The following is a 26,572-nucleotide window of genomic DNA, read 5'->3' on the forward strand; positions in this document are numbered from 1 at the left end:
CACAGTGGTTAGCACTGCTGCCTCATAGTGCCAGGAATCCGGGTTCGATTCCCGGCTTGGGTCACTGTCTGTGCGGAGTCTGCATGTTCTCCCCGTGTCTGCTTGGTTTCCTCCAGGTGCTCCGGTTTCCTCGCACAGTCTGAAAGATTTGATTTGCTTTATTATTGTCACATGTATTAACATACAGTGAATAGTATTGTTTATTGCGCGCTATACAGACAAAACATACCGTTCATAGAGAAGGAAACGAGAGAGTGCAGAATGTCGTGTTACAGTCATAGCTAGGGTGTAAAGAAAGATCAACTTAATGCAAGGCAAGTCCATTCAAAAGTCTGACAGCAGCAGGGAAGAAGCTGTTCTTGAGTCGGTTGGTACGTGACCTGACTTTTGTATCTTTTTCCCGAAGGAAGAAGGTGGAAGAGAGAATGGCCGGGGTGCGTGGCGTCCTTAATTCTGCTGGCTGCTTTGCCGAGGCAGCAGGACATATTTGTTAGGTGCATTGGCCAAGCTAAATTCCCCCTCAGTGTACCCGAATAGGCGCCGGAGTGTGGTGACTAGAGGATTTTCACAGTAACTTCATTGCAGTGTTAATGTAAGCCTACTTGTGACACCAATAAATAAACTTTATATGTGTGTGGGGGGGGGGGTAAGGATGCTGAGTTTGGAAGGGTGAAGCCCGTGGCCGTTCCTACTGTGACCGCAGGTGGCGCTGCTGGGTCTCCCTATTCCCGAGAACTGATTGGACGGCGGTGACGTCAACGCGGGTTGGAGGCCCGGATGTTGCTGTGGTAACGGGCGGCGGTGGGAGAGGAGAGTGAAGGGAGGGGAAAGGATAGGGGCTGAGGGGTTTGGAGAGAGAGAGAGAGAGGGGGTTCACCGGGGACCGTGTATGCGCCCGTTACCTGAGACACATCCAACGATAGGGGATCGCAGCATGGAGGTAATCCGTATATCTTTCTTTTTGGTGTCACTGGGAACATTGGGTTCGTTAAACTGGGATTTAAACTGCCCCCGCCCAGGGAGCCCAAAGCGGTTGTCGTGATCCATTCGCTGCTGACTGGGAAGCAGGCAGGCCTCTCTCAAGGTCCAAGAGGGAGGGGGCTGAAAGATGTTCACGTTTCTTATCAACCTTTATACAGGCGTTGTATAATATCATATATTCACCGTAAACGGTAATGATGAGACTTGATACTTGAAACTTTTGTTATGGGAAGGAACCCATAACCCTGCCTTTCAGTGAGAGAAATCTGTTTTTTTTTTCTCTTTTCCCCCCTCTCTCCTGGCAATAGCGATCAAAACACCGGACCATTTACCCTCTGATTTCCACAACCCGCTGCCGGCTTCGTATATCCATTAAACAGGTCATCAAGCTGGACCTTCAAATTTTCATTCATGGCCATGCCTTTGAAATTCAAACCCAAGGGTGCTGAAAAGTTCCACATACCTTCACTGTTGGCACTATTCACTGGGTCACAATCTTGAACCGTTAACTGGGTGATGTAAAATAATGTAAAAGCGCCCTGAAGAAATAATGTTTGAAGCCCCAATAATTTTAAACGAGAGTCGTTATTTTGCAAATAGTAGGAGCCTGCCATGTGTAGAATCCGTTGTGCAGTTCATCTGGTGTCATCCTCTAAATTCTTGCAGCACAGTGCAGAAATATTTTGTACTCGTTGTATGAAATCATAAAAACACTTAAAATTAATAGGATCGTTGTCAGACTGTGGAAATTTTTTTTAGCTTTTGGAGCTTTGAGTTAAAAAAACAATTCAGAGGTCCTGCTTGGCGTCCAAGAATATCAGGATACTTATTCATAGCTATTTTGCTAAATGTGCTGACAGATTAGTATGTGTCTTTGTAATACCTAAACTGAAATGCAATAGTGGGAACAATTATTTTTGGTTTAAACATCATGTTGAAAAATAAAATGTTGAAATCAGCATGCAAAGGAGGCCTGATTTTGATTTTCCCCCTCTTTTTCATGTGTGTGTACACATTATATAATCTTATGACTATTAATACAGGGCACGTTTTTCCAGTTGATTTGTCCAAGTAATTTTACAACCAAGTTTCAAGTGTTCTTGGTGTGTGCAATTTGCTATTATGTTACTGTAAATCTTTTATCATCCTTCAACTGTTTATGTATGAAAAGTGTATGCAGATTATTCTGCACATTAAATCATTCACGACTTAAAAGAAAATCTTTTTATTGAATACAAATATTTTCAAGTGCAAAAAAGACTTGCAATTATATAGCGCCTTTCATGACTATTGGATGTCCTACAGTCAAAGAAGTACTTTGAAGTGTAGACACTGTTGTAATGCAAGAAATGTGGCAGCCAGTTTGTACACAGCAAGCTCTGACAAGCAGCAATGTGATATGACCAGATAATCTGTTTTATTGTGATGCTGACTGAGGGACAATTATGCCAAGGTAGCAGGGATAACTGCTGTTCTTCTTTGAAATGGAGCTACAGGGATCTTTTACATCCTTTAGAGGGTGCCTCTGTTTAACGTAGCTTTCCCTCAAAACTACATTGGAATGTCAGTCCAGATTTTTGTGCTCAGGTCCTAGAGTGGGACTTGAAATCAGAATCTTTGATTCAGAGGTGAGAGTGCTAGCAACTGAACCATGCTGACACACGTGCAATATAAAGTGACCTTTTGGGGATGTAAAAGATCCCTGTAGCTCAATTTCAAAGAAGAACAAAGATTTTCTTTAAGTCGTGAATGATTTCATGTGCAGAATAAACAGCTGAAGGATAATGAAAGATTTACAGTAAGGTAATAGCAAATTGCACACACCAAGAACACTTGAAACTTGGTTTTGGTCCACTTACTTGAGGAAGGATATAAATGTATTAGAGGCAGTTCAGAGAAGATTCACTTGATTGATTCCAGGGATGAAGGACTTGTCTTATGAAGAGAGATTAAGCAGCTTAGGTCTATACTTGCTGGAGGAGAGGAGATCTAATTGAGGTATATAAAGTGCTAAAGGCATTTGACAGGGTAGACATAGTGGATGTTTCCCCTTGTTGGACATTCTAGAACGAGAGGCCATAGTTTTAGGTTAAGGGGTAGCAGATTTAAAAAGAAATTGGGAGGAATTACTTCACTCAAAGGGTCATAAAGCTGTGGAATTCTCTACCCCAGAGTGCAGTAGACAACAGAACGCTAAACAAATTTAAGAAGGAGATAGATTTTTAATTAGTAGCAGGATGAAGGGTTATGGGGAGTGAACAAGAAGGTGGAGATGAGGCCGAGATGAGATCAGCAATGATCATATTGAATGGTGGAGCGGGCTTGAGGGACTGAATTGCCTACCCCTGCTCCTCCTCCTTATGTTCTTATCATCTTATGTTCTAGTTATTCTGTGAATCTATTGTAAATCCAGTCATTAAACAGGTCATATTGGCTGAGATGCAGAAACAATGGTAGCGACTACAATAGCTGTGGGCTTGAAAATGTGTTGCCCAATTCTTATTAGTGGGGAATCTTCATAAACAAAAGTATTGAACATTTTTTGGTAGTCCTTATTGTTTTTCTTAGATAGCCACAGAAATATTTTAAATAGTGACAAAGTGACAACACAAGGCAAACTCAGTTGTTCTTGTGCATCTATTTTAGTTCAAATTATTTCAGTTAAACTGATCAAATCGTATACATGTAGCCTCAAACTTGAAGTTGTTTTGTAGTGAATTAACAAGTATATCCGGTTAATCTTTGTGGTGGTGCTTTTTGAGGTAGACCTGTTGGTCAGAGCTGCCTCTTCTAGTATGCAGCTGAAGCATGAGAAACTGCCAGTGGGGTCAGTTTAACAGCTATTTTGGAGAAAGGAGCATTCATAATCCAGCAATACCTTTGCAATGTACTGTTCGTCCAGGATAGAGTATGCAGTCAGGTGCTGGGGCTTGAACCCACACTCTTTGCGGTTCTGATGTGATTGTTGCAAACTGTGATTTTTGGCATTGCATTTATTGTAAGCAGGGGTGTTGTATGGAAAATTCTTCTAAATATTTTAAATTAGTGTAGTAACACATGCTTTTCTTGGTTGGAACTCTTGGAAGATAACACAGAAAAGTTAAAAAATTAACAGTTTATATTTTATATATTTCTGAATCTCAGAAGGATAATAAAATGTAGCATTTATACTGTTTGTTACCATTGCATCACATTTAGGCATCTAATAGCATTACAAGAGCGAACTAACTCAGAGCCAGGTCCTGATCTGAACCACCAATGCATCAATCTTGAGCAGTGTGAGACCAGTTTTCACAGCCCGAGCTTACACTTGATGCAGCCTGCTCGTTAGTAACACCTCCTGGAATGTCGCTCAACTGTGCATGGAACACTCTTTAATATTATGAGAAGGCAGATCTTCCCAGCATTAAATGAACTACTCAGTGGGCTCTTTTACGGTTGAATGCTGTGTGACATTAGCAAAGTACAGTATGCATTGTAGTTTTGCACTTCTGAGTGTCTTGAGCATTCCATGGATGTGGTTGAGGCTGGTAATTTCTGTATAGTTGCAACTTACTTTCTTTGGAGTTTCTCTATAACTCAGGATTCAATTTTGAATTTTGTGCACATCTCTAATATGCTGTTTATTAATTACTCTGAGTCATTTTGCAATAAATCAAAGATAGAAATGAAACCCCATGTTAATCTGTTAATCCTATAGAAATCCTTGTTTATTTTCTTAGAATCTGTCACAGATTTTCAGGGATAGTAGTGTTTTTTTAACAAGTGATTTTAGCACCGATTGTTTTGATTTGTTCTTAAGCACTGTATTTTTAGTGCTCAAATGTAGATAGTCAGATAACCACATAATGGTTTACATAAAATTGTGTATGTCGTAATGAAGGCAAATAGCATATGCTTTGGAAAGGAACTGAGATGAAAACATGAAGGAGGTAAGAATACACTGATTTGTTTAAATGGTGGCATGGAAGGAGGTATGTATGGCTCATAAACACTGGCACAGACCAGTTAGAGCTAATGCCTGTTTCTGTTCTGTAAATTCGGTGTTATTTGTTATGGTAATAAAAAATAATATCTTGGTATTCATAAAATGTATATTTTTTCCATTCAACAGTGTATCACAGATGGACTCAAAGCTGTTCGAATGTCATCAGAGTCTGAAGCGCATCAGACAGAGCTATTGAATGATCAGCATGCGCTAAAGCCTGAAGGTAGTTACGTGTGGCAAGTGACTGACATGGTCCGTCTACGCCGGTTTCTCTGTTTTGGTTCTGAAGGTGGGACATACTACACCAATGAGGAAAAGCTTAAGAAAGAAAATGCTGAGGCCATAATGAGACTGATAGAAGAAGGTAAAGGGGCTGAAGTTGTCCAGGAAATAAAGACATTCGGTATTGAAGGAAGAGCGGCCACACAAGATCCTACTTTGTTCGCTTTGGCTCTTTGCACACAGTGCTCAGACACTTCCACAAAACAAGCTGCGTACAAAGCTCTGGCTGAAATCTGTCGCATACCAACCCATTTATTTACATATATCCAGTTTCGAAAGGATCTCAGTGGAGGGATGAAATGTGGTATATGGGGAAGAGCCCTGAGGAAAGCAGTGGCAAACTGGTACAACAGTAAAGATGGGATGGCTGTTGCTATGGCAGTTACAAAGTACAAGCGGAGAGCAGGATGGTCACACAAAGATTTGCTTCGGTTGTCACATCTGAAGCCAGCTAATGAAGGTGATTAATAATATTGTGTAACGCTGTTTTTTCATTCCTCCCAATATTTTCATCACCTCTTTTGAAGTTACGGGTTTTCACTGGGGTACAATTCCATGGGTTACTAGCAAGTTACTCTGTGGTAAACTGGAGGCCAGTCTTCATTTGATTTATTATTGTCACATGTATTAGTATACAGTGAAAAGTATACAACTATACAGACAAAGCATACCATACATAGAGAAGGAAAGGAAAGAGTGCAGATGTAGTGTTACAGTCATAGCTAGAGTGTAGAGAAAGATCAGCTTAATGCGAAGTAGGTCCATTCAAAAGTCTGATGGCAGCAGGGAAGCCGTTCTTCCCATCTAATGTTCATATACAAGCATTTTCTAGACAATTGCAATGCTTAGACTGCTGCCCTAGATCAGTTAACTTGGTACAAGCTGGGTATTAAATTTGAGATCTTATCAGTGTTACATTTAGCAAAACCATTACCCACTGGGTCTCTCAGAGACTTTGGGTGAATGTGATTGAAGTTTTTTCCAAAATAATTATTTATGTTTAAGATATTGTAGTGTAACCTGATTTGGGAGAAAAAGATATGGCAAAAGCAATGGAATAATCTGTTCATAATATCAGCGGTCCTTAATGACCTGCTGCATGCCACAATATTTAGATTCAACATATTGAAAGTGCATGTTTGAGAATTGGGACCTGGCCATTTCCTGTAGTCTTAATTGTTCTAACAGTATAAAATGTTGTCAAGTTCAGTTTTCCTTCCTCTATGTCTATGGCAGGTGCTTTTTAAAATGACTTGCTTTTTGCCTTTTCTGCAATTTTCCAGATTGCAGTTTTTAATACATTTTAATATTTAAATTTCTGTAAATATTGTGGAGTTCTGTTTACTGTTTCATTTTCTTATGCATATTCTGATTCGTCTTGCTTGCAACTTTAACAGGTCTTTTTTTTTGTTAGTGGTAGTTTCCACTCAGTTCATGAATTTAAATTTAATGTTCTCTTTCCCACCATTTCTTTATTTTTTTCAATCTTTCTGTTCCAGTCATTTGCTGGTTGAGTATATCCAACTAGTGTGTCATTAAGTTATTTTATGAATTGTTAACTTTAATATCTCATAAATTGGTTAGGGTGAATGACCAAATGATAATCAAAAGTTTCTACTCGTTTGCAAACGTGGCCTAGGCAAGCAAAATCATGGATTTGCAAATTGCAGTGGGTCCTGTCATTCATTGATAGAGAAGTTGAATGATTGTATTCTTACCTTGCAAGTGAGAATTGATATATGGAGGAGGGTGGACACAAACTTTGTCTGCTTGTATCTTGTGTCCATTTGTTACTTGTCTAGTTTGCTAATAAACTTGTTTTTGTTAGTTGTATATGCCTTTCTAATAAATTCCTGACTATATAAAGTAGTGTTGCCACTAATAAGTAACCATGCAAGGAATTTTAAAAACTTTAAATAAAATTAAAATAAACATAGGAAGTAGACTAGTTGACCTCTCAACATGCTTTGCCATTCAACAAGACAGATGATGGCTCTTCTGAGTGTGGCCTCAACTCTATTTTCCTGCCTGCTCCCTATAGCCCTTGACTTCCTTGTAGGTCAAAAATCTGTCTAACTTGTCCTAGCCTCCACTGCTGTCTGGGGAAGGCAATTCCAAAGATACATTGACCCTCAGAGAGAAGAAATTTTTCTCCATATTAATTATTCTGAAACTTTACCCCATATTCTAAATTCTTTCATGAGAGAAAACATCCTCCCAGCATCAATCCTGTCAAGCCCCCTCAGAATCTTCTATGTTTTGGTATGGTCACCTCACAATCTTCTAAATATAGCCCAGTCTGCTCAATATTTCGTCATAAGACAACCCCTTCATCACAGGAATCAATTATTGACCCTACTCTGAACTGCTTCCAATAAAAGTACATCTCTCCTTATGTAAGGAGACCAAAACTGTACACAGTGCTCCAGGTGCAGTCTCACCGATGCCTCTTACAGTTCTAACAAAACTTCCCTACTTTCATATGCCATCCTCCTTACAATAAAGGAAAACATTTCATTTGCCTTCTTCATTACTTATTGTATCTGCATACTAACTTTAAATGATTCATGTGTGTAGCCACCCAGACCCCTCCACATTGCATCATTCTGTGGTCTCTTTCTATTTAAATAATCTACTTTGCTATCCATCTCACCACAGTGGATCACCTCACGTTGCGCTACATCTGCCAAATTTTTGTTCACTCACTAAATCTATTTATATTCCTTTACAGAATCTTTGTCTTCCTCACAACTTACTTTCCTAACTATCTTTGTATATGGGCGGCACAGTGGTTAGCATTGCTGCCTCACAGCGCCAGGGACCCGGGTTCGATTCCTGGCTTGGGTCACTGTCTGTGCGAAGTCTGCACGTTCTCCCCATGCCTACGTGGGTTTCCTCCGGGTGCTCCGGTTTCCTCCTACAGCACAAAAGACGTGCTGGTTAGGTGCATTGGCCATGCTAAATTCTCCCTCCGTGTACCTGAACAGGCGCCGGAGTGTGGCGACTAGGGGATTTTCACAGTAACTTCTTTGCAGTGTTAATGTAAGCCTACTTGTGACTAATAAATAAATAATATTAGCAAATTTAGCAACCATACCTCGGTCTCTTCATCCAAGTCATTTATATACATTATAGAAAGTTGAGGCCCCAAGCACTGACCCCTGTGCACCCCACTAGTTACAGTTTGCCAACCTGAGATTGACCCATTTATCCCAACACTCTATTCCTTGTTAATTAGTCAATCCTCTATCTGTGCTAATACATTACCCCGACTTCACCTGTTCTTATCTTGTGTAGTACCTTTTATGTGACACCTTATGAAATCCTTTTGCAAATAGGATTTCACAAGGCTACTGGTTCCTCTTTATCCACCCTGCTTGTTACATCATCTTGAATTCCAATTAAATTTATTAAACATAATTTTTCATTCGCAAAACAGTTTTGACTCTGCTTGATTATATATTGTTATTTCTCACTTTTAATTCTTGACTAGAAGACTTAAGTTTAAGTTGTATTTGAGTCAGACATTCACACTCAACTTTCTTGTATAAGGATCATTTGAGTGTGAAGGATGGTTTGGTGCAAACTGAAAGGTCCTGGAGAGAAATTCCCTCTACTTGCCTTAGTGACCTTGGTGCCATTCTGTGAAGGTTCTGGGCTGAATTGCCTCATTGCACTTATTTAAGAAGGACAAGCTGATGTGGTATTTGACAGGGGAAAAAGGGAATGGCACTCTGTATTCAGTTTTCCTAGAATGGTCACAATTAGTTCAGAGATTGGGAACTCCAGTTCCTGACCTTGGGCCTCCTGCACATGCACTATCTGGGAAATAGCTGCACATATGCAGTTGGGTTTTTATTAGGTTCTTCGCCATTGTCGTGTGTGTGTCCTCAGGAGCAGGACATGGGAGGGACACAGGGAGAAGGTCCCAAACCAGGGAGGAGGTTCCAAAAGGTAGTCTGAGGTAAGGGATGATGACAGGGGACAGGAATAAATCCCATTAAGTGAAGTTAAAGAAAGGAGCAGAGCAATAGGCTCTGATTTCAAGAAAGACCTGTGGAGTACAGTCTTTGAGCAAATGTGAGCATGAGAGGAGCCCTGAAGATCTGAGAAGGCTGTTGAAAATCGGTGGCTGTGGGCCTCTGGGGCAAAGATACCCCTTTGGAGCTGTGATGTTCTGCTTGACAAACTATGAAATTGTGCATAGAAGTGTACTTGGAAATTTAGGGAGAAAGTATATTGAATAAATCCAAAAACATTTTCTCACATTGGATTTGGAGATTGGTATTTTGAGTCAATTTGTTCTGTCTTTTCTAGATCTCACTTTGGTCACCAAGTATATAATGAAAGGTTGGAAGGAGGTTGAAGAAGCCTACAAGGATAGAGACAACTCTGATGGAATCCAGAGGCTATTGAAGTACTTTGAAGCTCTGGAAAGAGTGAAGATCACCCGAGATGAACATGAGGTTGCTCAACTTATTGAGGAGTACAGATTGGTCAAGGAACACCTATTGACTAATCACCTGAAATCGCAGGAGGTGAGTGAATAAATGCTTTGTTCCTTGTTCACTAGACTGTGAATATAACTAAATGAAATCTACAACTGATTTATCAACAGTTGCTACTTGAACAGTATCTATTTAAAGCATTAATGGATTAGTTCTAAATCCAACCAGGAGGAAAAAAAATCTTATTTCCATTCCACCAAATGGCCATTTTGACAAAAAGAAATCCACTAAACTGCTGTTGAGTTGGTTACCGACATGTATGATAATATCCCAAGTAAACACTCCCGCTGATTTTTATTTGCCCCATACCTTCTACTTCACCTATAGGGCGGCACGGTGGCACAGTGGTTAGCACTGCTGCCTCACAGTGCCAGGGTCCCAGATTCGATTCCTGGCTTGGATCACTGTGTGTGTGTGGAGACTACACGTTCTCCCCTTGTCTGCATGGGTTTCCTCCGGATGTTCTGGTTTCCTCCCACAGTCCGAAAGACGTGCTGGTTAGGTGCATTGGCCATGCTAAATTCTCCCTCAGTGTACCCGAACAGGTGCCGGAGTGTGGCAACTGGAGGATTTTGACAGTAATTTCATTACAGTGTTAATGTAAGCCTACGTGTGCTCTCATCAATAAACTTAAACTTAAATAGAATGGACAATGAAATAAAGGCCACAGAACCTTTTCGTAATAGCCCAAAACCAGGTTCTTGTGATCGTGGTGATGTTTTAATGGCTACCAATAACATTAAGGATGAACAGAGTTAGACAATTGGCGAGAGTTTCGCATTTATTCTGAGGTTCCAGATAAGGGTCAACCAGCCATGCCATCCGGGTGGATTTGTATTCCTTGCAGTTGTGACTGGACGATACAGAGATTGGAGTGGGCTCTCCCGCAGTTGGAAAAGTATTCTTTAAATTATTTTTTGCTCTTTTGGCTCCAAATTCATCAGAGTGCAAATCAATTGACATAAAAACCATGTATAGCGGGCAATGCTTTTTAGTGTTTCTGAAAAAGTCCAAAGCAATAACAAATGCAGAAGGAAAGCTATGGAAACTAAGCAAATTTGTCAATGGCTAATTGATGTTTCAAGGGATGGTCGTTTTCAATGAGATACATTTTGTTTTAAGTAGACTGCTTTCACCTAAAGGTAGACTGCAGTGTTTCATTGATGCCATAAAAGAAAACTTTTGTGTATGTTCATGATGCATGTTGATGATTTATTTTGGGTGGTGCTGCAGAATGAGAAATATGTTCTTAATAAGATTAGAGTAAAATTTTAAAACTGAGAGTCAGGCTTCTAGGGTGTTTAAATATATTGGTTTAGATGTCTGGAATAACTTTAAATCAGCAATCCTATTTGGAGCATGTTACTCCCATCCTGTTTAATCATGCTAGGTCATCACTGAAAGATGATATATCAAAAGAGGGGAACCAGTTATGAACTCAATTTAGGCCTAATGCTGGCTTTGATATGTTGGATTTAAGAACAATGATGAAATGTCCTAAATTAGAGAATGCTTTAAAAGCAACTAGAACAATAAGAAAGTTAGGTGTGTACTTAAGTTCCTATCCTTTGGTGATCCAAAAAAGATGAAGCTAGTCGTTTTTGGCGATCCTTCAGATGCTAATCTTCCTGATGGCTATGCTAGTGCAACTACTTTCATAACATTTCTGATGGGGCGAGAATGGGAAATGTTGTCCTTTAACTTGGGAAGTGAAAAAAATAGAAAGGATTGTTAAAAGTACTTTGGTTTCCAAAACACTAGCTCTTGTAGATATGGGGTTCTATTTGTCAAATATTTAAGTAAGATCTGGCACAATGGGCAGACGGAAGATCTAAACTCAATGAATGTAATGTAGATGACCCGTCCTTGTGAGACCATAAGACATAGGAGCAGAATTAGGCCACTCGGTCCATTGAGCCTGCTCCGCCATTCAATCATGGCTGATTTTTTTTTTCTCATCCCCATTCTCCTGCCTTTTCCCCATAACCCCTGATCCCCTTATTAATCAAGAACCTATCTATCTCTGTCTTAAAGACACTCAATGACCTGGCCTCCCCAGCCTTCTGCGGCAGAGTTCCACAGATTCACCACTCTGGCTGAAGAAATTCCTCCTCATCTCTGTTTTAAAGGATCGTCCCTTTAGCCTGAGGTTGTGCCCTCTGGTTCTAGTTTTTCCTACTAGTGGAAACATCCTCTCACATCCACTCTATCCAGGCCTCACAGTATCTTTTAAATTTCAACAAGATCCCTCCTCATTCTTCTAAACTCCAATGAGTACAGACCCAGAGTCCTCAACCATTCCTCATACGACAAGTTCTTTATACCGGGGATCATTCTTGTGAACCTCCTCTGGACCCTTTCCAAGGCCAGCACATCTTTCCTTAGATATGGGGCCCAAAACTGTTCACAATATTCCAAATGGGGTCTGACCAGAGTCTTATACAGCCTCAGAAGTACATCCCTGCTCTTGTATTCTAGCCCTCTCAACATGAATGCTAACATTGCATTTGCCTTCCTATCTGCCAACTGAACCTGCACGTTAACCTTCAGAGAATCTTAAACAATGACTCCAAAATCCCTTTGTGTTTCTGAGATAATGTACACTCTGCAACCAGTCTGAGTGAGAAAAGGTTACCTTGAAATAAACACTTGAAAGAAAGTAAATCTCTCAAATTAAATAGGTGGATATAAGCAATACACCAAGAAATTCTTGCACAAATTAATTGTTATTTAGGGGGTTCTGGAGCAACTGTCTCTCCACTTTGTAAAAAATGTGGAGACCTTGGATTTAATTTGTTTTGAAATTTTGGTTGGAAATATAACCTCTAATTTTTATTTAAACAGACGTGCATCTGTTAATTTACATTAATTGCATTTAATTGTATGCAGGTTGTAGGCATTAACTGGAAGACTGTAGATCAAAACTGTGGTTGTTGGGTTAGGACCCCCTCTGTAAATAAATGTACCCCCTCTGTAAATAAATGTTCATAAATGTGTGAAAGAGTTGGCTCCCGGAATAAAACATCTTTTGCCTCCCTTGTAACTCGCTCACCTTTTCGCCAGCCCCACTGACATTACTGAATATTGTACTTGATGTTAAATCCATGCATTCACTGTGTTATATCTCAAAGGCCAATTGTACAATGATGCAATGGATATATGTATTCCTTTACTGACCTGAAACATTAACTCTGTTTATCTCTGCACAGATGCTGCAAGACTTGCTGAGTATTTCAGCATTTTCTGTCATTATAACACATTGGTTTTGTTTTATTAGGTGTGGAAGGCATTACTGAAGGATATGCCTGTTATTACAGTGCTTAGAAATTTGGGGAAAATGACTGCAGATTCCATTCTTAAACCAGGAAGTGAAGAAGTTACCATGGTGTGTGAAAGATTGAATAACGAGACTGTCTTAAAGAAGGTACAGTTTTGTCTACATATTTGTATTCTTTCAAATGCAGTTGGTAAAGCTTGCACACCTGTTAATGACTGTCTATTGAAAAATAAATTGGAGCAAAGTTAACTTTCTCTTGAGCAACATACATATGAGCCTTTTCCTTATATGGAAATGTGTGCATTTATATATTTTACCATTTGTGCTGATTTGCATATTAGTCTATTACAGTGAGTTTCATCACTCTTGTAGATGTATAATTGTTTCAAACAAGCAGTTTTATAATTCTGAAAATTATCAGCATTCAGATGTGTAGGTTAGGGGATTAGCAGAGCAAATACATAGGGTTTAGGGGGTTATGTTGAGGGGGGAGGCGGTGGGCCTGGATAAGGTGCTCTCTCGGAGAGTTGGTGCAGACTGGATAGGCCAAATGGCTTCCTTCTGCACTGTAGGGATTCTATGATTCAGACAACAATTGACATATTAAGGCCTCTCAGGTGAGCATGAAAGATTCTGTGGCTTTATTCAAAGTTCTGTCAATCCTCCCACCAATGGAACTAAAATAGATGACCTAGTTAATGCCCTGGACAAAGCATTAAGAATAAAGGTGAGGCAAATGGATTGCAACTTCTGGAGTCTAGATACGTGGTTAAATGCAGAATTCAGAAGTTTCTGTCCAATTTTCTATTCTGCTCCACAAGCTGCCTCCATCAACACCTTTCTGATAGATGTGGCATTCAAACCCATGCAAGCTGCAGTGTTTGCCTGCCAAACATGGAAGAAAAAGTTAGGGCTGGTGCATTCGAATGTAAGTGAAATTTTAATGGTGTGATAAGACTTAGTTTCTGCCATCCTCTGGCATTCCTTTAGAATATGTTTACTTTTGGAGAATTCTTCTTCAAAATTGCAATTTGTTTCTAACTTTTTTCTTTGTCTCTTACCTATTGCTTTTAATTCCTTATACAATTTGAATAGATTAAAATAGTTTGCAAAACTTGTCTCAATGGAGTAGTTATGTATATTTTTTGATATAATTAAATAGTGTTTGGTTGGTAGCATAATTGCTAGAATGGAAATGCATATATGATGTAGAACAAACCATATAGTTGATGATTCTGAGTCTGATGCTTGGTGTATTCAGCCAACAGTCAATCTCAGAACAATAGTGAAGCTTTGCTGTTGTTCCCAATGTTTCTTTGGTAGACAAGGAGAAGTTGACTAATGTTCCTGCTCTCGGCTGATATCCACCATACCTGTTCATCACCTACAAAGACCACTCACTGATTAGTTACTGACCTATTACTGCCCCATCAGTCTACTCTCAATCATCAGTAAAGTGATGGAAGGAGTCATCAACAGTGCTAAAAAGCCCCAACTGCTCAGTAATAACCTGCTCAGTGATGCCCAGTTTGGATTTCGCAGGGTCACTCAGCTCCTGACCTCATTGTTGCCTTGGTTCAAACATGGACAAAAGAGCTGAATTTCAGAGGTGCGGTGAGAGTGACCACCCTTGAGATCAATGTCGCATTCGACCAAGTGTGGCATCAAGGAGCCCTAGCAAAACTGGAATCAGTGGGTATCGGGGCAAACTCCCCATTGGTTGGAGGCACACCTGGCACGTAGGAAGATGGTTGTGGTTGTGGAGGGTCAGTCATCTCAGCTCCAGGAATCTCAGCAGGAGCCCCTCAGGATAGTGTCCTATGCCTACCCATCTTCAGCTGCTTCATCAGTGAACTTCCCTCCGTCATAAGGTCAGAAGTGGGGATGTTCGCCGATGATTGCACAATGTTGAACACTATTTGTGACACCTCAGATACTAAAGCAATCCTTGTTCAAATGCAACAAGATCTGGACAATATCTAGGCTTGGACTGACAAGTGGCGAGTAACATTGGCGCCACACAAATGCCAGGCAATGACCATCACCAATAAGAGACACTCTAACCACCACCTCTTGATATTCAATGGTGTGACCATCACTGAGTCCCCCACTGTCAAAATCCTTGGGGTTACAATTGACCAGAAACTCAACTTGACTCACCGCGTAATCACAGTGGTTACAAGTGCAGGTCAGAGACTAGGAATATTGCGGTGAGTAACTCACCTCCTGACTCCCCAAAGCCTATCCACCATCTACAAGGCAAAAGTCAAAAGTGTGTGGCATGGTGGCACAGTGGTTAGCACTGCTGCCTCACAGTGCCAGGGACCTGGGTTCGATTCCCAGCTTGGGTCACTGTCTGTGTGGAGTTTGTACATTTTCCCCGTGTCTCCAGTGGAGTGCCCCAGGGATCTGTTCTGGGACCCTTACTCTTGGTGATTTTTATAAATGACCTGGATGAGGAAGTGGAGGGATGGGTTGGTAAGTTTGCTGATGACACAAAGTTTGGAGATGTTGTGGATAGTGTGGAGGGATGTCAGAAGTTGCAGCGAGACATTGATAGGATGCAAGACTGGGCGGAGAAGTGGCAGATGGAGTTCAACCCAGATAAGTGTGAGGTGGTTCATTTTGGCAGGTCAAATAGGATGGCGGAATATAATATTAATGATAGGACTCTTGGCAGAGTGGAAGATCAGAAGGATCTTGGGGCCCGAGTTCATAGGACGCTCAAAGCAGCTGTGCAGGTTGAGGCTGTGGTTAAGAAGGCATATGGTGTACTGGCCTTCATCAATCGAGGAATTGAGTTTAGGAGTCGTGAGATAATGTTGCAACTATATAAGACCCTGGTCAGACCACACTTGGAGTACTGTGCTCAGTTCTGGTCGCCTCATTACAGGAAGGATGTGGAAGCCATAGAAAGGGTGCAGAGGAGATTTACAAGGATGTTGCCTGGGTTGGGGGGCATGCCTTATGAGGATAGGTTGAGTGAGCTTGGCCTTTTCTCCTTGGAGAGACGAAGGATGAGGGGTGACCTGATAGAGGTGTATAAGATGTTGAGAGGTATTGATCAAGTGGATAGTCAGAGGCTTTTTCCCAGGGCTGAAATGGTTGCCACAAGAGGACACAGGTTTAAGGTGCTGGGGAGTAGGTACAGAGGAGATGTCTGGGGTAAGTTTTTCACTCAGAGGGTGGTGGGTGCATGGAATGGGCTGCCAGCAACAGTGGTGGAGGCGGATTCGATAGGGTCTTTTAAGAGACTTTTAGATAAGTACATGGAACTTAGTAAGATAGAGGGTTATAGGTAAGCCTAGTAATCGCTAAGGTAGGGACATGTTCGGCACAACTTTGTGGGCTGAAGGGCCTGTATTGTGCTGTAGTTTTTCTATGTTTCTATGTGTGGGTTTCCTCCGGGTACTCCGGTTTCCTCCCACACTCCAAAGATGTGCAGGTTAGGTGCATTGGCCATGTTAAATTCTCCCTTGATTTACCTGAACAGGTGCCAGAGTGTGGCGACTAGGGGATTTTCATAGTAACGTAATTACAGTGTGAATGCAAGCCTACTTGTGACTAATAAATAAACTTTTTTAAAAAAGATAGAATACTTCCCACTTGCCTGGATGGGTGCAGCTCCGACAGGACAAGAAGCTTGACACCATCCAGGACAAAGCAGTCCACTTGATTGGCACCACATCCACAAATGTCCACTCTCTCCATCATCGACACTCAGTAGCAGCTCTGCATTCTATCTACAAGATGCACTTCAGCAATTCACCAAAGATCCTTTGAAAGCTCCTTCCAAATGATCACTTCCATCACCGGATACATGGGAACATCACCACCTGCAAGTTCCCCTCCAAACCACTCACCATCCTGACTTGGAAATATATCGCTGTTTTTTCACAGTCGCTTGGTTAAAACCCTGCAATTTGCTCCCTAACGGCACTGTGGGTTAACCCACAGCATGCGCACTGCAGTGTTTTAAGAAGGCAGCAGGGCACATAGAAACAGTGGTCCTTTGGATGAAATATTGGGGGCCATTAGCTACTCTAAAACCTTACTTAAATATACGTGACAATGTTTAGGAGAAGAATGACGAGGGAATAATATTGGGCAAGGGGAAATGCACTGACTGTTTTGTACTATGAATATACCGTATCACACCGTATCGGTAATGCATTTCTGTTTGACCTCTAGGCTCTAATCCATCCGTTCCACATTTTGGTGGCACTAGAAACTTACAAAGGAGGAAAAGGAAACCGAGGAAAGCTAAAGTGGATTCCTGATCCAGACATTTTAGCAGCACTTGATCAGGCATTTTATAAAGCTTTCAAGGTAATAAATACATTGCTATTTTACAATCTTGTAACATCTATATTTTGTTCAAAGTAAATTAATTAGTTTGGTTTATTCTTTTGCAGAATGTGGAACCAACTGGAAAGCGCCTTGTGCTGGCCTTGGATGTCAGCTCTTCTATGTGCAGTCAGGTTCTGGGATGCAGAGCACTTTATGCTTATAGTGTTGCTGCAGCGATGGCAATGGTAAGGTACTTTCACAAGCCACTTCGTGCTTTAGACTTCTCTTGATATCTTGCGTTGTTACATATGTTGATATTGTTTTTGCATGAAGACCAACAATTTTGTGTTGTATCATAATTTTAAAAATTACAACTGGTATAGCAGATAATGGTGCCTGCAAGATTTCCAAATTAATCATTGTTTAATATTTACCTTTTGAACAGAGAATACTATTTCCATTTTCCTTTGTTTTGACACATTTTTATTTTCCTCTGGGGTTTTCACAGTAATTCACTGCAATGTTAATATAAGCCGACTTGTGACACTCATAAGTAAACTTAAACAAGTAATTGGTGGATTTAGCAAGGAATGGTCAGTGATCTTTCTCAGGCTTCTGCTGTTATATATCCAGCCACTAGATGGCACTTGGAAGTTGGCCTTGTTGAATCATTGCTTTCTCTTTCCGACTCTCCTACTTGTACTCTCCGTCCCTCCCTGTTCCATTTTCTAAGTCTTTTGTTGGGCAAGAATTGAATTGATTAACTGGAACCGTGTATTGATAACTACCAGTTCCCAGGAAGCATGCAGTAATGGGTAGCTGGAGTTGAGTTTTACTCATTTCCTCACTATTGCGCATCAGGCTGATTTTGAAATGTTGGATTCTGTTGAAAGTACAAAAGTAGCTTGAATCTATATAGCATCTTTAGTGCCCAAGGTACGTCACAGGAGCATTATCAAACATATGTTAACACTGAGTCACAAAAGGAATATTAGGGCACCACTTAAATTCTGACTAAATTGATGTCGTTATGAACAAAATGCAGCCCTTGGCTCTTTTTACAAGGCTGTAATATTTACAGATGAGGTAGATTATTCTGCCCACCTCAATTCAACTAAGTGAAACAAAAATAATAAATGTGCATGTTTAATTCTATAACTAATTCTTAAATAGAGAAAAAAATAATTGCGGTAGAGGGGAGCCATGAAAATTTCATAGATTGGAAGGGGGCATCATGAGCAAAAAGGTTGAGAATCCCTCACATTGGGAAAGGGAGAGAGGCAGCACATTAAGGGTGGCATCAATCTTGATGAAAAAAGGCCCATGAGTTCCTCGTGTTTGTTGAAGGTGAAGAGTTAGGAAAAAGCGAAAGTTCGCAGTGGAGAACAAAAGAAGAGAAGAAAGGTTGGGAGTTATGATGATCTTGCAGTATTGAGCTGTTTTGGCAGAGGAGAACAAAGCCAGATATTATTCATTGTAGTTCAGTCAGATACTGCGATGATTAGCTAAATATGTTGTTCATCTGTATAAACTTTTAAAATGTCTGCTGTCTTTAATTCTTTGGCTAATTTAACTAAGTTTGGGGTGGCACGGTAGCACAGTGGTTAGCACTGCTGCTTCACAGCTCCAGGGACCTGGGTTCGATTCCCGGCTTGGGTCACTGTCTGTGGAGTTTGCACATTCTCCTCGTGTCTGCGTGGGTTTCCTCCGGGTGCTCCGGTTTCCTCCCACAGTCCAAAGATGTGCGGGTTAGGTTGATTGGCCATGCTAAAATTGCCCTTTAGTGTCCTGAGATGTGTAGATTAGAGGGATTAGCGGGTAAAATATGTACGGATATGGGGGTAGGGCCTGGGTGGGATCGTGGTCGGTGCAGACTCGATGGGCCAAATGGCCTCTTTCTGCCCTGTAGGGTTTCTATGTTTCACCATAAACATTGAAGACCATGCTTTGGATGGAAGCAACCAGAATAAATGAGGACAATGATTTTAATAAGAATTGGGGCATCAGAGATGAAGGCAAAGGTGTCATTGAGCAGATTGGGAGCGACAGGTATGTTGTGGTGAATGGAGACCCAAGATTGAGATGGTTGGCAATGTGAAAGTACTCCCATTATTAACTTGGGGAAAATGTTTTCCAGGCTGAATGCAGAAAGAAGTGGAGCTGGGAGGAGGAAGGGAGTAGGAATGGTGAGAAATACAAGGAAGTGATTGGGGATGTCCTTATCTGTGACTAACATAATTGGAGTAGTGATACCATGTCAGATATCAAGGTTGAATGGGTAGCCATTCACATGAGTTGGCGAGTTTACAGAATTCAAGCTATCTCCTTGGTATGTCCAAGAAGCAGCTAAGGCTGGTATTAGAGCTCTAAAATATAAAAATATCTCTTTAAACAGCTTGTTCTTTAATTCTTGTATTTACTATAGACGTGGTAGGAAATGTTTTCGATGAAAATACTCCCATTATTAATTTATTTGTTTAAGTTGTGAGAACCTCTGATCTATACTAAACATAGAAATAGCAATCTGTATAAACTTTTAAAATGTCTGCTGTCTTTAATTCTTTGGCTGATTTAACTAAATTTGAATTTATAGCAGTCGCGATAAGTTATTTGAGTTTAGTGGTACAGCTTGTCATGTATACTGTAATATTTATGGATAACAATTGCTATGAACTCCAAACACTTGTGCTATCTACCCTTTGCATTAGGCCTTCAAAGATATTGCCCCCACCCTCTACCTTGCCAGTGTTTACTGACACAATGTAACAGCGTAAATAAATCACATAATTAATTATCTCTTGCCTATGCTTTCTGAACTTTAAAGTAAAAAGTACTTTAAAAAAAGTTTGTTAATTAATCACAATTAAGGCTTACATTAACACTGCAATGAAGTTACTGTGAAATTCCCCTAGTCGCCATAGTCCGACGCCTGTTCGGGTCGATACACCTAGCCAGCATGTCTTTCAGAATGTGGGACGAAACTGGAGCACCCGGAGGAAACCCACGCAGACACAGGGAAAACTTGCGGACTCCACACAGACAGTGATCCAAGCCGGAAACCGAACCCGGGTCCCTGGCGCTGTGAAGCAGCAGTGCTAACCACTGTGCTACCATGCCGCCTCTTTTACAAGAACTATTCTTGTAAACGCCAATCCCAGATCAACTCTGTTCTTGGAAAAAGTGTAAAGAAGAAGGATCTTGTGCAGTCTGATTAATGCACATAATCACCTTTGCACCAGCCAATAAGGTGATTAGTTTGTGTGGCAGGGAGTTTTGTAGGGTTCCACAACCCATCACTTAATCATTCGAAATGAGGCCTTGCACATCCAGCACTTAGAATAGGGATGGCATCAATCTTGGTGACAAAACGCCCATGAGCTCCTTGCATATATGTTGAAGGTGAAGGGTTAGGAAGCAGGGAAAGATTGCAGTGGAGAGGAAGGGAAGAAAGGTTGACTGGTTTGAACTGTGCACCTTCTAACTCAAAGACAGGAATGCTATCACAAAGCCCAAGGCTTTCTCTTTCATAGAGGCCTTTCTTCATTTGTTCAAGGGATGTGAGCAAGCATTTGTTGTCCATCTCTAACTGCTCTTGAGAAGCTGATGGTGAGCCGATGCAGTCCATCTGCTGTAGGTACATCCTGAATGCTTTTAGAAGGGAGTTTCAGATTTTTTATGTAACAATAGTGAAGGAACGGCAATATAGTTTCAAGTAAGATGGTGTGTGGCTTGTAGGGGAACTTGCAGGTGGTGATGTACTGCCCTTGTCCTTCTAGGTGATGGAGGTCATGTTTTTGGAAGGTGCTGTTGAAGGAGTATTGGCAAGTTGCTGCAATGCATCTTATAGATTGTACATTCTGCTGTGGTGGAGGGAGTGAATGTTTAAGGCGGTACGTGGTGTGCCAATCTAACAGGCTGCTTTATCCTGGATGGTGCCGAGTTTCTTCCGTTGTTGGAGGCACACCATTCAGGAAGTGGAGAGTATTCCATCATATTCCTGACTTGTGCCATGTAGCTGGTGGACTTGATTTGGAGAGTCAGTGGGTGAGTTACTCACCACATAACTTCTAGCCTTTGACCTGTTCTTAAAGCCACGTATTCATAAACCTAGTCCAGTTATATTTCTAGTCAATGGTTACCCTCAGGATGTTGATGCTACATAAATATTTGAGTCCTATCCAAGAGAAGTGACCATCATGAGTTCTCTCTTTTTTCAGGTAGTTGCACGCACAGAAACCAATTTTACAATAGTGGCTTTTTCGGATGAAATGGTTCCATTGTGCATCACGTCAGAAATGGCACTGGATGAAGTATTTGCTGCCATGCATGCGGTAATGTAAAATTTTCAATTTTCTTAGTGCCTGCTCGCTTCCTCATTCTCATTAGCAGTACTGCATGGATCATGAGTGTGTATACAAAAACCTGTATCTTTCCTAATTTTGTTCCTGAAGTTCTATAAATTAATAGTAGCTCCAGTACTGAAAGATTATTTCAGAATTCATTTAAGGAGAGTGCATCATCAACTTAAAACTGTTTAGTACTAATTTGTTACAAATTTCCACTATATATTGGCATTAATTTCCAAGCAAATTTATTTAATTAGTGTCGTAGCCTTTTTTCCTTTCCACTTAGCTCAGTCCTAAATAGCCTGTGGTACTTATTACTTCTTTTGATGGAGGATACTGGGTGACAAAAACTAAGCAAAGATTTTTTTTTGCCCAGTCTTGCAAAAGTTGCATGCATGTTGGTCCTAGTGCTCAAGTTACTGTATGATGTCTCTCAAAAAACCTTTCTTAAACTTTAAAAACAGGATTGTGTTTTTCTGCTACTATATTTTTTTAATCAATTCATTCATTTAATTGAAATCTCTGTCTTTTCAGATTTCCAAAACTAATCCAACCTCTTTGTCTCATCTGAAAAAAAATGTACTAGAGATGAATTGAAATGAAATGAATATGCTTTTTTCATTGTAAAGTCAATTTTGAAATCTTTTCAACAGGTCCCATTTGGTGCCACTGACTGTGCTCTCCCCATGTTGTGGGCTATTAAGACAAAAACTGTTGCAGATCTGTTCCTTGTCTTCACTGATAATGAGACATATTATGGAAATATTCATCCTTTAGATGCCCTGAGAGAGTACAGAAAGGTGAGAAAACTCAATCCTATAATGTCCTTTAATTATTTTTTACAGGGCAAATAAGCTTGGGTACAGAAAATGTAAAAATAACTCAAACTTCTGTAGTCTGAAGAATTATTAGGAATGTGCTTCAGCTCCTCTGACAATGGCACCTTTCTGATTCCAATCCCCTGCAGAAGCTGAGTTGCCTGGTCTTACAGAACAGGGGTACTGATTGGCAACAGCACTCCTGGATTCGAGGAGGACCAATGGTCATTGTTCCTCTCTCATCATTAAATAGCAACTCTTACCGAGAGCTCAGTGTCTGTAAAACTGTGCTCCCGCACTAGAGGTGATATCTGCAGCAGGGAGGATGAGAAATTGCCCTATAGGGAAATCCTATTATGAATTCCTATTTATTCAAAAATATAATTTAACATGCTACTAATATGTAACAATTTGACACTTAGAAGCTCACTACAGAATAAGCTCTGTAGGAAATGTATCCACCAATGTGCTATCGAGCCATCCTGATCAGTAGGATTTCCAGTTTGCTCCTCTGTGCTAAGATCTTGGCATTGGCAGACATTGGGACAGTACATTTCTCTTTTGCATTCCTGGCTACTTGGATGTATTTAGCACAGTGCTGACAGTATTTGTGATTCTAACAAATCACTTCCTTGAGAAGGTTTAGTTGAGAAGGGAATAAGAGATGTCCCTCAGATGTTTGCTGTTCATTGAAAAGAATGTTTTAACTATTCCTCTATCTCTGGATCTTGTAAATGGCATTGATTTTTCAGAGTGCAAATCCCAGGTCCTAATTAAGGCTGCCTGTGAAATGTGATTCTGGCCCACATGATGTAAAATGTTGTACTAAGATTACTTCTGACCCAAAGCTAATGTATTGAGCTACCAGTAAATGTGGCATTCATTCACCACTTCCATCAGCATCAACCCTGGCTCTAGTGGCATAGATGAACCAGAACATTCCAATAACAAACGAAAGGGTTTTTTTAACTGGTCCCTCCAGGAACATGCCAACAAAAATACAGATGCTACTTCTAGAGGCACTGACCATCAAGATTGAGCAAGTTTCTGACAAGTCTGTATGAACCTTCCTCAGTAAGGAGTCTAACAACAGGACTTTAACCTGGTGTTGTTAGACTCCTTACTGTGTTTACCCCAGTCCAACGCCGGCATCTCCACATCATGAACCTTCCTCAACCATCCAGAAAGTCTAATCGTAGAAAAATTGCGACCTAATAAGTGTGTGTGCATAATTGCATGTTGTAGCTATATAGTAATTAAAGAAAAGGCAGTTCCATAGCAGCAGTAGAAGCTTCATGCTGAATTTCCCTAAGAGTCCTATAATATAAATAAGGAGTGCAAACGATAACCATGTCTTGGTCCATCCAAATCATACTGATGTCAATTGGTGCAGATGCTGGAAATCTGCAATCAAAACAGAAGATGGTTGGAAATACTCAGCTTCTGTAGAGAGAGGAACACAGTTAACCTTCCATCAGAACATCAATTCAGATCATCTTCAGTTGTCAAGTTCATTAGCTTATTCTTTTATTTTTGTTACAGAAAATGGGCCTTCCTGCCAAATTGATTGTCTGTGGATTGGCATCTAACGGTTTCACCATTGCTGACCCGGATGACAAAGGCATGCTGGATATTTGTGGCTTTGACTCTGGGGCTCTGGAAGTCATTCAGAACTTTGCATTAGATTTGATTTAAATATTGGAAGAAACCACTGAATTATTTAGTTAAAGAGTAATTACTCATCAGGTTTCTAGGACTGCATAAATGAAAACTCACATTATGGATTGCTAGTTTCTTGGTAGAGTGCCTGTTTGAATTAACGAGACACTATAAATGGCATGACTGTAAATGGATTTTAAGAATGTTCTGTCACAGCGGAATGTTTTAATTATAGTGTGCTTTTGACTCTCCATTGTGGAGGCATCTGTAACCTTAACTCGAAACACCTAAGTAGACACAACAAGAGTTGTGCTTTTTTTTGTTTGGTGAGTTTATCCATGACCATTTTGACAGTAAATAGGTTAAATGTAATAGTAGAGAACACTAATTGTAATTCTTTGCCGTGAACAGGCTGACAAGAGTTGAGATGTTTCAATCGTGGAAATGGATAATGTTTTTGGGAAGGATTAGGTCACAAAAATATTCTGAGACAAGGAAGTTTCCTAATACATTGTGCTCTGTAGTTCTTTTATACCAATTACATCAAAAGAATTGAAAAGGGATGAAGTGGCCATTAAAGCCAGTATGGGAATATAGTAAACTGGAGCCTATTTATAGGTGGAATGTCCTGAATAAAGCAGTCTTTAAAAGGTAAACTGCCGTGTAAGTATGCTGCTTCTTTTTAAAAATTTATTATTCAGCCATCAGACTTACAAGAGTTGGTTATAAAAGACAGCTATAGGTGTCAGATCCACAAAAATAGATTCTACTTAATGTTCACCAGCACTTTCTTTTGTCATAGGTCTTAGATTTTTGTAGCTGCTGTCAATGAGGCTTTGGAAAAGAGTGAGCTGGAGATATGTTGAAGATTAATATAACTTGGAGATTAGGTTAAAAATAAAATTTCATTTTGCAGGTGTTAGTGCAGTATTAGCTTTGCTGATTGACAGGAACAATCAGTCATTCAAGTAAGCTGTCCTGTGTATTGATAGTCATCTAGATAGTTTTAAGTGTGGCATCCATGCCAAACACGAGCGCGAGCCTGTGTAAAAGGGTAACCATAGGTGACATAACTTTGCTGATTTGATCAGTCCTTTTTGATCCTGAGGGTCCAATGCAACTCGCAACATGTCCCCAAACTTCTCAAAATTTATGATCCCAACATGATCCCATTTGAAAACAATAGATACAAGAGCAGTAACAAACTATCCACATAATGACACTTTTGTAAAAAAAAGCCTTTGCTTGGTGAACAATTCAATTTTTTTCAGGAGAAATTATCTTCATGGTTGAAGAAAGTGTAAACTGTTATGAGCATGTTTTTGCAATGACTGGGAATTCCAAACCTCACTACAGTGTGTTTTTGAAGGAACAGAATACAGTATTATAATGTTAGATATGTAAGTCAGAGGCAATGGGATTTGAATAGAAATGCTAAAATTTCCGCAATAAAAATGGCATTGGGAAAGAAATAACTGTATTCAGCAGAATAAGCTTTGGATAACTTGAATAATCACAACATGAAAATATTGATGAAAAACAGTTTATTTTTAAACTAGAATCTTCTGCTATTGTGTTGAGTCACAAGCACCATTCCTTTTTATGAACTTTTTATAAACATTTTTTTTCTTCTGCTCCTCTTCTAAAATCAGTTCCTCGAGTTTGTCCCCCCCACTCCCCTTTATTTTCTGGCACAAGTGGACATTCGTCACATGCAAGTACGAACAATGTGCTTATTTGTTTGGGTGGGTAAGGTTGATCCTGTACTGATCTAATGTCTTTACACGTGTTGAATTCTAGCAAAGACTACCAAGTAGCACCCTTTATAGTCACCCTAGCTAACTGAAGAAGACCATAGACCAAGCCTAGGATCTTGCGGATGTACATAAAACTCACTGTGGTGTTATTGCAGCTTCCCCTTGTGAATGCCCAAGAAACTATTAAACTGTAGGTGGTAATTAACTAGTTGTACTTGTTTTATTTTGTTCAGAACAATTGAACTTTAGGTATGTTTAGAAATGGAAAGGAATTGCAGCTACTGCTATGAAATGCATGTAGTGTTAACTTGTTACAGCAAAATTTCAAATATTGATATCTCAATCTTATGTTCTCTTTCATCAGATTGTTTAAATCACTTGACATGGCAGTGGAGGTTGTTTGGATAGATGATCTGGAAATTTTGTGTGGAGTCTGTCTTTTAGTAATCCACTTGTTGAACTGGTAGGATTGATTGCCAATAGTTAATGACATAGGTGATTGTCGCTGATAGCTCAAAGATGGCTTGGAGCATCCTGTATTTGTAGATTTCTTGTCTTTTGCATGCTGCATGGTTGTGTGGGACCACACTATGAAAGGCATGATAACCTGCTATCAGTTAACTGATAATCAGCTAACTGGTTGATTCAGATCCATAGAATGAATGA

The 26,572-nt window shown here is 40.2% G+C and overlaps 1 protein-coding gene across 1 annotated transcript; it reads left to right on the forward strand.

Moving 5' to 3' along the window:
* Positions 1-803: 803 nt before the first annotated feature.
* Positions 804-26,109, forward strand: ro60 (Ro60, Y RNA binding protein). Its single transcript, XM_078218133.1, has 9 exons — positions 804-940; positions 5,096-5,711; positions 9,569-9,789; positions 13,037-13,183; positions 17,228-17,365; positions 17,452-17,571; positions 21,544-21,657; positions 22,326-22,472; positions 24,033-26,109. The coding sequence occupies exons 1-9, from the start codon at positions 890-892 to the stop codon at positions 24,183-24,185; spliced, it is 1,707 nt and encodes a 568-aa protein (XP_078074259.1). The 5' UTR covers positions 804-889; the 3' UTR covers positions 24,186-26,109.
* The last annotated feature ends 463 nt before the right edge of the window (positions 26,110-26,572 follow it).

The sequence above is a fragment of the Mustelus asterias genome, chromosome 8 (genome assembly GCF_964213995.1).
Source record: "Mustelus asterias chromosome 8, sMusAst1.hap1.1, whole genome shotgun sequence".
NCBI classification, from domain to species: domain Eukaryota; kingdom Metazoa; phylum Chordata; class Chondrichthyes; order Carcharhiniformes; family Triakidae; genus Mustelus; species Mustelus asterias.

Bases quoted from the DNA above. Each gene is read 5' to 3' on its own strand.
- ro60 (XM_078218133.1), top strand. From the start codon at position 890: ATGCGCCCGTTACCTGAGACACATCCAACGATAGGGGATCGCAGCATG. The intron at 5,712-9,568 runs GTGATTAATAAT...TGTCTTTTCTAG, and splicing joins TCTGAAGCCAGCTAATGAAG to ATCTCACTTTGGTCACCAAG. The intron at 13,184-17,227 runs GTACAGTTTTGT...TTTGACCTCTAG, and splicing joins ACGAGACTGTCTTAAAGAAG to GCTCTAATCCATCCGTTCCA.